This window comes from Polistes fuscatus, unplaced genomic scaffold, assembly GCF_010416935.1.
Source record: "Polistes fuscatus isolate 324 unplaced genomic scaffold, CU_Pfus_HIC Scaffold27, whole genome shotgun sequence".
Classification (NCBI taxonomy): Eukaryota; Metazoa; Arthropoda; class Insecta; order Hymenoptera; family Vespidae; genus Polistes; species Polistes fuscatus.
This window is the reverse complement of record NW_025113104.1, coordinates 726,638-744,003: the sequence shown is the minus strand read 5'-3', so window position 1 is coordinate 744,003 and position 17,366 is coordinate 726,638. Positions and strand designations below refer to the sequence as shown.

The following is a 17,366-nucleotide window of genomic DNA, read 5'->3' as shown; positions in this document are numbered from 1 at the left end:
ATAACTTCGATGTCCAACGGGAAACTCGTTTCACTTGCATGATTTTAAAACGTTACGCGATAACATTTCTATATATTTCAATCTTCATTTTAATATTCGCGAGTATTTTTTTTTCTGTTTTTTTTTTTTTTTTTCTTCACAAAAGCCGGTTTATTTTTCAGATAAAAAAGACGATTTATACAGCTATAATTCCTTAACAAAGTTTCATCGTGATTACGTTTGATTCTGTAGATTCAGCCACAAGAGCAAAAGAAACGCTTCATGGAGCAGACATATATTCTGGATGCTGCACTTTAAAGATTGACTTCGCTAAGGTTAGTTGAAAACGTGTTGAGTTTGGAAACAAAGCTTATTAATATTTAATTTTAGTCTTTTCATTTTATTTTATTTTCTATAATCTAAATATGTTGTTTTATTGTTTGTTAATAAAATTCTATTATGTTTTAATTTTATACTTTATTGTATTTATATTATAATATACTATAATATAAGACTATATTAGTATATACTATATACTATATATATTATATTATATTATATTATATTATATTATATTATATATAGTTTTATAATATATTATTTAATTTTATATTATAATATACTGAATATACTGTATAGAATTATTACACGCACGGCTTTTAAATTATAATAAGATATAATTTATATACTAAAATATATAATAGTAATTAATATAAATTAATATAATGAGTTCTGGGATTTATCAGTCAAACTTCAGTATCATAACAAGAAACGAGAAATAAATGTTATTGTTTGAGGGTTTGGTTATAAACGCTTTATTGCAAAGTTATAAAAAAATGAAATTGAGAATGGTGACAATTGATTTCCCGGAAAAATAATAACACATTGCTTTTTTTATTTATTAAATCTTTGAATGCTACGGTGATATGTGAGATATGCGTTTGTTTATATCAATTCAAAGAATGTAACGTCAATTAATTTATTGATAATTGTTTAAAGTCTCGTCGCGAGAAAGATTCAATTCGAAACGAACTTTCTTGTGCTATTTTATTTAAGAGAATAACGATTATAATTTATTAAATTTATTGTTAACTATTTATGCCTAGTATAATTAATCAACGGAATTTACATTACTGATAGAGTAGTATTCCATCCGTACGAAGCACTTCGGTCAAGAGTATTCAGCACTCGAAGGGTTAATACCTATTTCCCAATAATGCAATTCGGCTCAATTTCGATCTAGAATTGAATATCATGATGTTCAACCAGTTCTGGAACAACAACGGGAATAAACTTATAATTAAACTTTGTTGATAATATATTCCTATAGAAAGCATTCGACGTACTTCATCTCAATTACAGATATCGCGAAATACGATTTGGAGAATATTGACGAAAATTTATTGAAAATATTGATGAAAACTTTTCGTACTCGGTTGTTCGAGAATTACTTCTAACTGATTACCGCTAATGTGTTGAATTTCGTAACAGAAACGTGAATGCTGTAGAAAGGAACAATTTTTTCATCTTGATAATTGGTATATAATAACAGATAACTGTTACAAGACGGGACATATTCAATTTTTATGGTAGTCATGTATGGGGGTCCTTGATCAATCATATTCCACTCAACGAAGAAACTTTCAACGTCAATTTCAGGCTATAACATTTGGATGGTTATATTTCATTGGTCTGTAATTACTTATTTCAATTTCATTTGTTACTAACTTTGTAATAAAGCGTTTCAAATTTAACCTCAATTAATATTCTTTTGTTAATTTTTATTTACACTTGTAGAATATATTTCAGCAGTTTGACTGATAAACCATGGGACATACTGAATATATTAGTATTAATATATTAATATGTTATACTCAAATAGATGATATTGCGGGACGAGTGCCTCCATGCCAAATACTTAGATAGGCATTCGATAAGAATGAATTTTATCAATGGATAAAGAGCAGTCGTCCGGAAAGCAAAAGAGTGGCAAAAAAAACTGGTGTGTGTACTTATGTACGCACGTAAGAAGTTACACTTCTTTGATGTACCAAAACAAATATAACCTCAATAACCTCAATGATAACTTAAAAAAAAAAAAACATCAAAAGAAACATCAAAAATAACTTCAATTATCCCGCGTGTTAATATAATACTCTACTGTTTATAGAATATAAGATTGGAAGCACATTGAAATTAATGTCGTGAGTTCGGTGAATTCAACGTATGAATGAGTGAGATAGGAAATAAATCAATCAACACAATTTTACGCGATATAGAGCACTTGCCTCGACATAAAAACCCTCACAAAGTTGAGAGAAAAGCCGGGGCAAGCGAAGGATTTATTCAAACAAATAATGCAATAAGTGGTACCCTGTGGATAAATTAACCCTTTGCGGACCGAGCGCTCTTGACCATTTTGTTCCAGCTGGTCCGCACAGATTTCACTAGTCGCTTATCCGCTTGGTAGCGTTTACTTTGGAAAACATTTGAAGATGTCGAGCAACACTCGACATAAGACGCGCCAGAACGAAAAGCGATGTCGAGTCACACTCGACATAAGACCGCAAAAGGTTAAAAATGACAGAACATTCGGGGTCAAATGTTGTTGCAGGGGAGTAGAATGCAGGACAAGCGCCTCCATGCCAAATACTTAGATAAGCATTCGTGAAGGGATTGGACGGTGGGCCCTGGATAAGTGCAATGAATAAAGTGCAGTCACCTAAAAAGCGAAAGATTAGTGGTTCGAGTCCCGGTCCAGTCAGTCCAACGGCCCAATTTTTTCACGAATCCTATAAATTGGGGGCTCATCCGTGGTGGAGGTTTGCTTCGTCACACGCTTCTACAATCGTGCAACAACGGGAGCACAAAATAATTAATTGAAGATCTATCAAAAAGAGGTTAGGTGATATTAGCGACGTTGAACAGTTGATTGAGGAACTAGGCAGCAGCCTTCAAGTGCCCAGCAGCACGTTCAGATTTACGTAACGACGATGAAGACGTAAAGACATACGACGTAAAAAAGAGAGATAATTCAACAAGAAGTTCAAAAATGACAGAACATTCGGGGTCGAATGTTGTTGCAGGGGGATAAAATGTGGGATGAACGCATCCATGCCAAATACTTAAATAGGCATTCGTGAGGAGATTGGACGGTGGGCCTTGGATACATCAATGAATAAAGAAAGCGAAAGATTCGTGGTTCGAGTCCCGGTCCAAGTTTCAGTCCCAACGGCCCAATTTTTTCACGAATCCTATAATATTCAAACATTAATATTTAAATACATGTAGGATTCGTGAAAAAATTGGGCCGTTGGACAGACTGGACCGGGACTTGAACCCGGATCTTCCGCTTTCCGGGCGACTGCTCTTAACCATTGAGCTATCCAGGGCCCACCGTCCAATTTTTTCCCGGAAAGTGGAAGATCCGGGTTCGAGTCCCGGTCCAGTCAGTCCAACGGCCCAATTTTTTCACGAATCCTACATACATATTAATAATTAAGGAAAAAACTAGTATACGGATAAACAAGTTTAAAACTTGAAATTTACACAAAGCGTTTCGGATTATGAACAGGACAAATAAATAAAACTTCGTTAACATAAAATGATTGACTTCGAAAACGAAATAAAAAGCGTTTGATGGGCGGCTAAAAAATTTCTTTAGAATGAAATGAATTATACCGTCAAATTTTTCACCCATTATTCGTCGCAGTGTCATAACGGACGCTTTACACAAACATTAACTAAAATCCTTCTCCGATATTTCATTCTTGAGAGCTGATTTAAGAAAGCAAGAACTATCGCAAATCATGAGCATTAGAAGATAAGTTTTTATTCAACTGAATGATACCGACAAATTAATGGAAGGACATATAAATGGCTAACAAACCCATAAATTACTCGAGAGGTATCGATACGACGAACCCTTCGGCCGACAGACCTTTCAAGTGGTGTCCGGCTGCTGAGTAACACATGCGTTCCTACCAAGAGAAAATGAAGTCCTTCATCCTAAACTAAGGTTCTCCCGTTGCATAATTTTTCTACTATCACATCCATTAAAAAACGTTAACTTTCCACATCGATGGATCATGGAGGAGGACTTGCTGCCATTGGACAATTAATCTAGGGAACGAATTACGATCATCTTCTTCCTATAAAAACCCTTGAAACAACAGCACGAAAGAGCATTCAACAAGCATCAATCAACGAGTTCAACATCACGAAGAACGCACCAGCCCCGGAAGATGCAGCAGAACATCAAGAAAGATCACGCAAGCATCGTAGCAGCAAATCATGAATCTACAAGCAACGAAATCATCAAGCAGCTCATCGTTGGAGCATCGTTCAACACATCACGACGCAACAACGAACGACAACGCAAGAACGATCGATATCACGTATAAGTACGTCGGCATTATTTGCGATAAATAAATAACATAGTACCGAACAAGGCACCAGTACCTCAACATCTTTATTGGGACTTCTTCAGCAACTATAAACTATAACTTAACCTATAACATAACCTTAAAAATAACTACTTAATCAAAATATTTAATAAATAGATATTAATCAATAAATATAATCCATCTGTGCATTATGTATTCAAGAAATGATTTTAAAAAAAAATAGTAAAAATAAATTAACAAACTTCATAAATTTTTGCAAAAATAAAAACCAATAAATTTTACAACGAAGAAGTTCCTATCGACACTTGCTTCGAAGCATACATTCTACATCCCGCAAAAAATTCATATTGCCAACATTTATTTACCTAATTCTCATTCAAGCATTCAAAACTGACGATTTATTACACTTCTTAAGGGGTTATACGCAGTTGCGAGGCTCGAAAAAGACGTATTTTCATGAATTTTTTCTAGAAACAGTTTTTATTTCTCAAAAAAAATTGTTGGTAATTCAAATAGAGTGAACTTTTGAGAATACAATAGCGCGTCGATTCTGTAAAAATATTAATCTGCACTGCTCCTGTAGATGATTTCCTGAACGTCCTTTAAAAAAAGACGTTTGGCGGTGATCTCCATTTTGGCGGTTTGGATTATCCGAAATTAAAAAATATGGTGGATTCTTTTAAAGGATAGATTAATGCAGGTATTAACGAGAGGAATTTAAAAAATTTTGATTTTTGACAAAATGGCGTCTATTTGAAAAAAAGTTGTTGTTTTTGACTAAAATTTTCGCTCTAAATTGTTACAAAAAAATAGTAATAAATTTTTTTAAAAATTATTCCTTCTACTTAATACCTGAGGAATATATCTAAGAAGATTGTGTAAAAATTTGAAACCGATCGGTTAAGCCGTTTTTGCAAAATCGAGATCACCGACTTTGAAAATACCGTTTTGAGAAAAACGCGTTTAAAGTTTCAAAGAGACGTTTACACATAGTTAAAAATTTTTGTTTGCAGCTTACATGAAGTGAAGAATATTTGTCGGATCGATTTGAAATTTTCAGAGAATATACTTAAATATATGTACATTCCGAAAATGCAAAAAAAAAAATCGATTTTTTGAAAATCCTAACTGCGTATAACCCCTTAAGGTCTTACATATGTATAGAATTTTCCACATACATAGAGTTGATAGTCTGATTATTCGGTAGCAGCTCATAGTAGACTACGACCTTTACATCCCACCAAATACACAACATCACTTTGTTCGGGTGAAGAATTGTTGTACAGTATCCATTTTTCGTCACCAGTAATCATATTCTGAAGAAATGGTTCTTCCTGGTTCTTTTTAATGAGCTGATCACAAACAAGCATACGTTGCATCAGCTGGTGCTCATTCAAATCACGCGGAACCCACACATCAGCACGATTAACATAGCCTTCAGCGTGGAGGGGTCTTTGAACGGTACCACAGACAATACCCACAGACAGATGCCCCGTAAAAATTGCATATTTTTTTCGCTGCTTGGGTTGCGTTTTTCCCTTTTCGAAAATAATACAACATAATATACCGAAAAAGCTGATTTTGCTGTTCCATTTTACTATTCACGAGGTCACAAACTAAGTAGCAAAATTAAATAAATTTTATACTAAAATGTAGCCACAAGTGTAAACACTACAACTGACGTTACGAAAATATCCCCTCCACCTAAATATTTTTCGTCGATTAGGCGTCAATATCTGCGCGCCAAAATACGAACGAACTTGTGTGACAACTTAATATTTATTTTTATTAATTTCTATTGTCATCCATCCTAAACAATTTTTTTCTTTCTCTAAAACAAGACTAACAAAAAAAATAAGTTAATTAGTTATTTCACACCACATTATTCTACTAAATTAATTCAATGTAATTTCTACTATACATTGTCAAAAATCACGTGTTAGATAGTTTTTTAATATTACCTCGATCGTTAAAGTTCAGATTCTTTTATATATTATTACAAAGACATACATTCTTATATTTTTGAAATAATAAAACTGTACTTAACATCTACGAATCCAATTCTATGAATTTAAATATTCTATAGAATTCGTTTAACATTCAAATGTAATTCTTTAAATATCTCGAAACAAGAAATATATGACTTAGACCATTTTCATAATTATGGACACATATGCGATAAGTAAAGCTGTATTATTTTCTAAAAACCATGATTCCAACGATTTTACAATTTTAATCGATTTTAAAAGTACAGTAGATAGAATTTCTAAAAGATCATATCACAAATCCGTACGTGTTATTTAAGAAAATAATATGGATCTTAGCAAGAAAGGGAAAACAATTAAAGTTGTATGAATTCCTAGTCACATCGAAATCAGTGACAATGAAGAAGCAGACAAAGCTGCACACGAGGCTGCCAAACTCCCAATTTACGAAGATGTTAAAATAATAATTAAAGAAGTTTCTATCAGTTTCTAGAATTTCAAATGGATTAACAACGCACGAACGAAACTTCACAAAATAAGATCGAGTGTTCAGGTGATGCCCAATATGTCGATGTTAAACAAAAGAGATCAAGTAGCTGCCCCACCCATATTCGTATCGAGCACACGAATATATTTATTCACTAAGCAAACGCCATCCAAATGTGAAACTTGCAATACTCCAAACAAGTACACTAGCAATAGAAATCAACACCAAATTAAAGAATACTTACAAAGTATCATAATTTCAATAAAAATAACAACATCCGAAACGTATTACATATTACAACGTATTTTTTTTAAAGAAATAAATTTACTGAATTCATAGCAAAACGAATAACCAGGTATTTTGTACTTAATCATCGTATAATCACATTATCAATACCTGTATGATTTTATTTATCGAAAATGATCGTTAATAACTTCGTCGTTAATGCGACCACTTAAAAATAAACTTCGACACGCAAAGAATTCCGTTTAGAAATTCTACGAAATAAAATTTCAAAGTAATTATTTTCGAATGGTGGAAAATTTCAGATAGTTTAGAGAGAAAGAGAGAGAAAGAGAGAGAGAGAGAGAGAGAGAGAGAGAGAGAGAGAGAGAGAGGAGTAGAGTAGGCGCAATCTCGCGTATGTAGGAAGCCCAATTAAACTTGGCAAGTTAAGCACTGGCCACTGGTTGTAAATACACCGCGAATGAGAAAGAAGTATATTAGTATAGCCCGCGTCTTTCCGGTCGGCGCTTATGCGAAACGCGTTCCCGAAGTTCCCGCGACGTACGCAAACACCTTTTGGCATGGCTCTTCTCTCTTCATTGGCAGTGTCAACGTTAGGGGTGGGACCAACCAGGAACACACACCCAATCCCATTTTGAGCTTTAAGGCGTGGCTATAGTCACGGAAAGCTTCTATTTTCGAGCCCCTGGTGGATGGATATGCGCGTCCAAGTACCACCCGTTTTCGTGATTTCAATTTTCTTAGGTGATTAAGTTGTAACGCCGCAGGCCGGAAGTTACCTCGACGTTTCATCTCCCCCTGTCCCTCTTCGTCTCTCATATCCGTCTCTCTCTTTCTTTCCTTATTTTTCTACCCCTTCCCTCGTTTCCCCCTCGTTTCCCCCTCCCCTACTTTTTTCTTTCTTTTTTCCCTCTTTCGTCTTTGTCTTTTTCACGTCTGTTTCTCCCCTCTGCGTTTCTCCTTCATCTCTGTTTCTCCCATCTGCGTTTCTCTTTCTCTCTCGCACGCTCATTTGCACATCGCAAAATCGAAGATGGGTAATCCATATCGGAGATAGGCCGACGCCGCGACGCGACGCGACGCGCCAATATGTCTCTGGTGGTGGCTCATTTCGTCCTCGTCTATTTTCGAAGTGCTCTACTCGTTCTTCTTCCTTTATTTTCTCTTTCCTCTTCCCTAAGATGGTCGTTGATTCGTTGCTTCCTCGAGGGCTTTCTCTCATTGGGAATGATCAAGGCATATATCAACAGTGCTTTTCTAGTTTTCTTCATTTTTGTTTGAGACACTGTCTGCTGGATTTTTCCTTCTATCATTTTTCGTTTGTCTTTTTTTTTCTTTCTTCATTCAGTTTTATGAAGACTCTTTTATTTGAGGGGTTTTCGTTAAAGTGATTTTAACAATATTAACACGTTGACTGCCGTGTGGTCACCGGTGACCTCAACACGATTGTTAGTAAAATTATATAATTAGAGTAAATATCGATTCTGATTAATTTTTAAATAATTCCATTGCTTTTATATAAAAATTTGAAGAAATGTAATTTGTTGATTACAAGGAAAATATACATAGATTTTATTTGGGCATACTTACGATGAGTTACGATGAGTACACAGTAGGCAAAGAAAATGTTAACTAAAACAAAACTTTTAATTCGTGACAACGTCTTTTCTCTACGTAATTATTTGATGAAATGCAATCTTCAACATCAGAACATTGTACTAAATACTTTGCAAACTTCATGTCTTGAAATCGGGTATTGAAATATTTTTCCGAATTACTTGTTTCTGTAACACAATAGAATTTACAACACGAGTTTCTGTTGAAAACTATCTAAAATTTTCAGATTCTTGCAAACAAAGGATACAATTTCGAAGAAAATATAAAATAGACAAATTTGAAGAAAATACCAAAAAATCCGTTGGAGGTTTTTCGAAGAAGTTTGTGATTATTATAAACTGAGTAAATTTAATACATTTTTTCGTGAAACTTGGTCCCTTTGGTCTTTGTATGTGTCCTCTGCGAATAAAATCAATCGTCACGATCAGGAATTATTCGTTGCTAGAAATTTCTCAATCTTATCCGTATTTAAAAGAAATAAATAATCATAAAATGGTCTATAGTGCCTCGACGGTCACCGGTGACCTCACAATAAAAAATAGACAAAACACAATAATACAACAGCGTTTATTAGTTGTAAAAAAAATTGTCAACAAAATATGCATCCGATAATAGAAAAAAACTGTAGACGTGGTAGAAAAAATTACGTAAAAAGTGCCGAAAGTCAACGTGTTAATGAAATATTTGAATTTCAGTTTAATATTTCAGTAAATTTATATTACTTGATTTTTTATAACATTTGTTATTCGTAACCTTTTGTTTGTTCCAACGGTGCACTTTTTCCTTTTACAATTGCATTCTTTAATACTAGATTGTACCATTAACTTCGAAAAGATCGATAGATTCGATTCTATTCGATCCTAAGAAGGATATATCAAAGTTGGTCACTCGAACCGTTTCTCAGTCGATTTCCGTAACCGGTTTGGTTAGCCATCTTGGCTGATCGTAGACGATCGAATTACCTTCTTCTAGTGACTATAATTATAGCCAAGCCTTCAACCCAATATTCGCGATACTGTCATTTCGTAAGAGTGACTTAATAGTTCACGATAAATAGATCAATTTTGGTCTTACTTCTTTCGAATTTTTATTATTTTCTTTCCCCCCTTTTTCTTCTTCTTCTTTCTCTTTTTTTTGGTTTAAATTAAAGAAATTATTGGAATCTGATAAGCATCTTTATTCGGTATTTTACCGCTAATTTAAAATTAAACATATCTTACCTTTCGGATCATTTTGTTTGAAATTATTATTATCATTATTATTTTCTATTATGTACTTCCTATCCATATATGCGATAAATAAAATTTAATCTTAATAAAAAACCATTCCGTATAATTACAATGCATTATATTGTATTAATTACGAACGAAATCATGATTTACAAACCCGTTGAATTAGCAATGTAATGACGAATAAATTATTTGCGAATATCTCAGAAATTATTCAGTTTAGGCCCTACATAGTGTGATAGGGTGATATGGTTTTTTTTTAATGAAGAATTAAGTGCTAAGAAAATAGAGGAAAAAAGAATGAAAGATTGAAATTGCGTGTTTATCGGATTATTCACACGCGACGCGTGGAACTAATTCTTTTATTTTTAGAAACTAACGATGTTTTTAATCGATCTAAGAAGAAATGTGTATATATATATTTTACTACAATTCATAATGAACAAAAAATATATTAACGAATGAGTATTTTTATTCAATAATCATGACTATTATAGTATAACGAATTTAAACGTACGATTAAAAGAAAAAACAATTAGATACAAATATCTTTTCAATTGATCCGACAAGATGGCTGTTTGAAAAAAATTTAAGGTTATATCAAAGATGGTGGTTTTTTTACTCGTTGGTATTTTTAATCATGCAATAAAATTGGAATAACGTTTTAGAATTAAAAGAGAAGAAAAAATATCATCATCGCGAAGACAAAATGATTAAAAAATTTATAATTATATCGTTAAAGTTATCCAAATGTAATGTTTCATTTTTATCGTTTTTACATTATCGTCATTATAATTATTATTTTGCAATACGTAATTTATATTAACTGTATATATCGGAAAGTTTTGTCAATATTTAAATGAAACAAACTTACATTTAACTTCTGTCAATATTTAATACAAATTTTCTCCAATCAATTTAGAAAGAAACCTTTTGGTAGACCTAATTATATTTATGATTAAAAACTATATCAATTGCTAGTTCTACTGCTTCATTGGTATAACCTTTTATTTCTTCAACAGAAAGACTAATGCCAGCAGTTTCTATGATATACGAGGTATGTTCAAAAAGTATCGCGAATTTTGAATTCCCGCGGGTTACGTATATTCGATTTTCAATTTTTTTTGTGGCGTTATATTGGTACTCATGTCCCTCACTTATGCTGACAAGTTCGGCCACTTTGAATGTTCAATTAATTTTTGACAGGTGTTTTGCTTGGACGTGTTTTGGCTCGTCTTGGATTTTAGCCTATTTTTCGGCTTTTGGACCATGATAACAACGCCCCTGCTCACACATCGTTGCTTGTGCGTGAATTTTGGGCCAAAAACAACACAATAATGATGCAGCAGCCTTTTTTGTCCCCTTCAAAGTAATCCCCATCAGATATTATACACTTGTGGGAACGTTTTTTCCAATCCTCGAAGCACTTCAAAAAATCATTTTTAGTGATCTTGTTAAGCTCCGAGGCTTCGATTTCGTTTTTATCTCCTCAATCGTAGGTGTAACGTCGTCCTTTCATGAGCCTTTTCAGTTTCGGGAACAAGAAAAAGTCACAAGGAGGCCAGATCTAGGGAATACGGAAAAATTTACGAACAAGCAACGATGTGTGAGCAGGGACATTGTTATTATGGTCCAAAAGCCGAAAAATAGGCTAAAATCGAAGACGAGCCGAAACACGTCCAAGCAAAACACCTGTCAAAAATTAATTGAATATTCAAAGTGGCCGAACTTGTCAGCATAAGTGAGGGACATGAGTACCAACTTAACGCCAGAAAAAAAATTGAAAATCGAATTTACGTAACCCGCGGGAACTCAAAATTACGATACTTTTTGAACAGACCTTGTATTACCGGATTTTCTTGTAACCAATTTTCCATACTCCTCATATAAAGTGCATTATCGATTAGTTTTATTTTATTTGTATCGGAGAACATTTCGTCAACGGTAAAAACATCTTTATAGTAATATAATATTTTAAAAATATTTATATCATTTTGTTGACAATAGTTTTTTTTTTTTTTTTTTAATAGTTCCTGATAAATTAATTTTAATAAAGTGTTTAATAATATATACGGGGTGAGTCAAAATAACTCTTGAAATATACGTTATATAAAAAAATGTATCCTACATAGTTAATTTCAATTAAGGGAATAATGTAATGATAAACAAAACTTTTTTTAAAGATACTTTTTTAATAAAATATCAAGGTCATCGTTATTTTTTTTAAATTGAGTGCCTAATTTTTTTTCTTCATTCTGATAAAGCATCAAATTTTGCATATAAACTGTCATAATATTTGGGACTTAAAATGAACAATTGAGCTCTAATATTGGGCTAAAATGAATTAATGATACGAAATTTTTATTATGATTAAATTTTTTTTCATAATTTTTTGATAAATAAATCATCTTATTAAACATTTCGTAAATAATTAATTTATAAAGTCTCGATTTCTTTTTTCAGATATATAAGTTTCTATTTAATTTATTATTTAATTTTCTTTTATAATTCTTATATTTTATATTCATATAATATAATAACAAATATACAAGGTGATTCAGTTTTTATTCGTAAAATTCTACCAGCATATCCAATAAGTAAAAAATTAGAAGAAAAAAGAAACAAATGTTATTTAAACGTAGGTTTCTAAATAATCAATTTAAAAAATGATTACAAAAATACGAAATATAAGATCTGATGTATTACAGTAGCATTAGTAGGTTAAACGGTGTTCCCTTTGTTTAAATAATTCATGGTTTTACTTTGTATATAATGTAAATAATAGTTATGTTAGTGATAATAGTTAGATTAATTATATTTAAGATATTATATTAAATATATTTACATTAGCTTCTCGTTTTATGGCTCAGTTAAGTGTAATTTATGTATTTATGCGGATATAGGAGAATCTATGAATTGCTTATAAAGGAAACGGATCTCTCAAATTCATAAAAATGAGAGTAATAAGGAAAACATAAATATGAAATAATAAAGGATTAGTGTTACGTTGACATAAGGATATTATTGCCGATATTTATTTAAATATCCAGCAATAATTTATTCGGATCTTATTTTTTTGTTATCTGAAAGATTAACTGCATTCCTAGTTAGATTTTATAGAAAATAAATTGCAGTCAGGATAAAAAGTAAATGTTCCGTTATTATTATTTCGTCAATACTGATGGATCCAATTAGATGGCTGTCTAATAAATTATGCGGTACCATAACGGTAACTATTAAATGACCATTACTCTCAACGATGTTCAGGTTGTGGAGAATTCATTCCTTAGTACCCCCCTCAGTATTATCAGATATCACGTCAATTGATTATAAATTATGGGATGAAGTTTAAGCAAATATTTAACGAATATAAATTATCGAATATAATTAAAAAATGAAGTTTACCAATACTGCATTCACAATAACGGACAAAATTTTGAAATGTAATTATAATTTGAACCGAAAATATTTATTCCTATGGGTGGTGTCGAACAAGAAATTATTTTGTTTATAAAACATTTTTTTTTTTTTTAATTTTAAGTTACGATTAAATAAATATGAAGAATTAAACGTGAAATATATAAATTAAAATGATATTTTTATATATCTCCAAGGGTAGTGATTTTGAAGAAACAAATTTATACGTTCGGGGATTGAAACGACAAGTTGGTTCTCGAAGCACGACAGAAACACACGAGTTTATCGACGTTTCGATCGTTCTCTTTTTTACTCTTCTCTTCTTTTTTCTTTTCCTTTCCAAGCTTACATTCTCTCTTTCTCCTTTTTTTTTTCTTTCTTTCTCTTTCATATGTCAGAACGTTGCCCTCGTATTAACGTTGCTGCTGCTGCTGCTGCTACTGCTCTGCTGCTGGGTTTTATACACCACAGAGACGTGGTAAAGGTAAAACGGGAGTAGCAAATATAGTTACCAGTAGTTATACCCACTCGTGGGTGGTTGACAGGGCTCCCGATGCTTTAGAAAAATTCTATGTAAACGACACTTAACGAGTACGAGTAAAACGAGTTATAATGATAGATCAGAGTTATGCCACCGAATATGAGAGACCACATATATTGTATATGTTTGATTAAATATCGGCAAATAAAATTGGAATGAAAATGAAGTATAAAAATAGAAGGATAATACGAGACTTTTTGTTTTTAATATTATTTTCATCAGTTAATATATTACAGGGAAGTTGGACGAGGTAAAAAAGAAATCAGAACGTTACGTTTTGATCTTGCTGAACGTTCTGTCCATTTATTAGGGAATTCTTTAGCAACTATAAAATATATTACATAACCTCAAAGATACATAGTTTATTAAAATATTTCATAAATAGTTATTAAAGATTACCTCGATCATCAATGTTCAGAGTCTTCTATGTTTTAAAAAGATATACATTATTAGATTTTAATAATAAACTACACTTAGCAAATATAAATCATTTTTTTAAATATATATAGTAAAATCATAAGTTGTTAAATTCAAACATGTAATTAAATAATACTAATTTAATTTAGACTAGTCTATAATAGTCTAGGTATCATAAATATTTTAGTGTATTTTTAAGGTTATGTTATATATTTTATAGTTGCTGAAGAAGTCCCTATAAAGGAACAAAATGTTCAACAAGATCAAAACATACGTTCTAATTTCTTGTTTACATTATCCAAAAAACTTCCTTGTGATACATTTATTAATAATTTTATTTCTTGACGTGATAAAACACTAATTGATTTCATCGTTCGTTTATATATGTTACCGCGAAAGACCGAAATTAGAGAATGTCGACTTTTTTTGATAAATGTCAACACGTATCAAATATGAAATGACAAATAGTGAAATAACAAATATTTGGGTATTTATTATACATTTGAACTATCACTGATGTATGTCGACAAACACATACATATATGTTTTGGTGGAGGTCAAAACGAGAAGCAGACGTCGACAAAGAGGCCACAGTCTGTCACCAGCTCGAAGAAATTGTTAATACTTTAGAAGAAAATTTGTGCAGTGGTATTATAAAGAAGAATATTGAAGAGGAACAGCAACCCAATTCGTCTTCTTTATATCAAGTCCTGACTGAACAACACGAATTTTTATTTCTATAAAAAGTGAATCTTCTATCTCAAGCAACGAAAAATGTTACGAATCCCAAAATGAATATTTCCTCCTGCTCAAATTGGTGATATCGTACGAATACTAGTTCCTGATGTCGACTGTGGCCTCACAGATGTTCGAAATGTGTCGACGGTTGTGGTTATTGTTGGAATAGAAGATTCCTATTTTTATAAATTAGCAAACAAAAAGAGGAACTTTCATGCAGTTTTATACTCGCACTCACAAGGAGGCTGTCAGATTGATCCTTCTTCGATGTTTTTTCAAACTTTGCACACTTGTTGTAATCCATGAGAATATTCGTTGTACTATAAAAAAAAAAACTAGATATTTAACCGTTTTCGAAAAAACATTGGTAGAAATTTCGCATAAATTGTCTCGTGTCTCTGATATCACCGGATCGATTACTCGGCAGGGAAAATTTTTTTTTCTGATCTTTTTTTTCTTTCTTGTTTTCGTTATTGTAAAGTATGTTTAATTAATTTTTTTTTTCTTTTTCTGGAGTATGTTACATCAATTTTTTAGGGAATATTATTAAAAAAAAGGTGCATTTCTATCATAAAGCGTGTTACTTTTCATAGATGAGATTTCTTTTGAAAAAATGTTGCTAAGAGAAAAAGCAGCTGTGCTGCTAACACGAAAAGTGGAGGGCAAGACTATACTCGCTGTCATTGCGAAAAAAGTGTTCCACGACTAAATGCAATTGTAAAAGTAAAAGATTTTGATGGAATTTAAAGTGTCATAAAAGTTTAAGTTGTTTAAATAAATAAGATTGTGTAACGTCAATCACATAATTAAGTAAATTTATTATTGGTATTATTTTCTTTTCTCATTTAGAATGTACTGTTCGCGTTTTAAGTTCAACGGTTTATTTACATGTTTTGTTACTTAAGCTTTGTCTTATTTTGACATATATCATAATATGTTTGAATAATAAAGTATAATTTAAAAACACATTTAAAAAAAATATTTTTATTCAACACTCACTCTATCAGTGTTTGGGGTATGCATTTTATGTATGAATTTTATATTATTATTATTATATATTATTATATTATTATATAATTAAAATATTAGTTTCATAGACGCTGTTATTTGAAATGGAAAAAGAAAATACAAATTCGTTATTTAATTGTACAACGTTGAACAAAATTTAGACTTCCATAGGTTCTATTATTTATTATGAAAATAATAGAATGTATCATTATGAAAATAGTAGCATGGAATCTCTCATATTAGTTACCCTATATTAATGGAACATGTAACAGAGAATTTGTGTCTAGTCTTTCTCTCTCACGATCTCCCTTTCTATTATTCTCTTTCGAGTTCCACAGAAGATTTACTCTTCTAAGGAATCTTCTTTTATGCTCATTCGCATGACGTTTATGAGCGTTATGAGGAGTGAAAACGGTGCCAAGAAAATCGGTACTACCTTCAGAACATTAAATGCCAAACTCTCTCTCTCTCTCTCTCTCTCTCTCTCTCTCTCTCTCTTTCTCTCATTTTCTGTTTCACTGTTCTATGAAGTCGAGGTTACAAAGTTTGAGATGAATGATGTTTGATATATTGTTTGTTATTTAACGTTGGTTTTAACGATTGAAAATTTGTCATTTATTTTCTGAATGATAATATTTCATTTATGGCAAATATTATTTTTTCTAAATGAAACTGAACAAATTACTAATTGTCCATGAAAAAGAACAATTAATTATTATTGCATTTTAATTACTGAGAATTGTATATCATAAAATTAAGAGAAAAGTAAATGATAATTTATACAATAATTTATTTCTAACAATTCTCTTTTACCGTGACAAATTTTAAATTATTCTTAAGTTTAATTTAAATTTATTGTTTTTTTTTTTTTTTTGTTTAAGCGCAATAAACATTTATTCAACAAGCAATGTAAATGTCAAAAAGAAACAATTCTCCATTTTCATTCGACTATGAACTCAAATTCTCATTTCGTATTCTATTTCACTCCCATAAAAGTCAACTAAATAAAACCATTCCTATCGTTTCACGTTTCAATTATCGTTCTTCGCGAACTAAAGAACGATTCATCTCAATTTTCCATAATTTACTCGTTCGTGACTTATTTCTTCGTAGTCATTTAAATTGTTCTGTAAGAATTAAATATCGAATTGAATTTAGTTCTATGCCCATATAAAGAAAAGAATCATTTTTAATTTAACAGAAGTCATATATACACGTATACAAACTACTAGATTATTTCGTTAATCCTTTACAATATCTATTTTCCATAATTTCTTTCCTATTAATTGAAACTAT

At 31.4% G+C, this 17,366-nt stretch overlaps 1 protein-coding gene and 1 long non-coding RNA gene across 4 annotated transcripts in view; one reads left to right on the top strand and one right to left on the bottom strand.

Moving 5' to 3' along the window:
* The window catches only part of LOC122518946 (heterogeneous nuclear ribonucleoprotein L), a 185,616-nt gene that overhangs the window by 72,005 nt on the left and 96,245 nt on the right, over positions 1-17,366 (top strand). For all 3 annotated transcript variants that reach the window (XM_043638085.1, XM_043638087.1, XM_043638084.1), the window contains exon 5: positions 218-314. In XM_043638085.1, the coding sequence (XP_043494020.1) occupies positions 218-314 (97 nt within the window). The remainder of the gene's footprint in view (positions 1-217; positions 315-17,366) is intronic.
* Positions 1-17,366, bottom strand: part of LOC122518947 — a 61,039-nt gene that overhangs the window by 19,148 nt on the left and 24,525 nt on the right. The gene's annotated exons all lie outside the window — the stretch shown is intronic.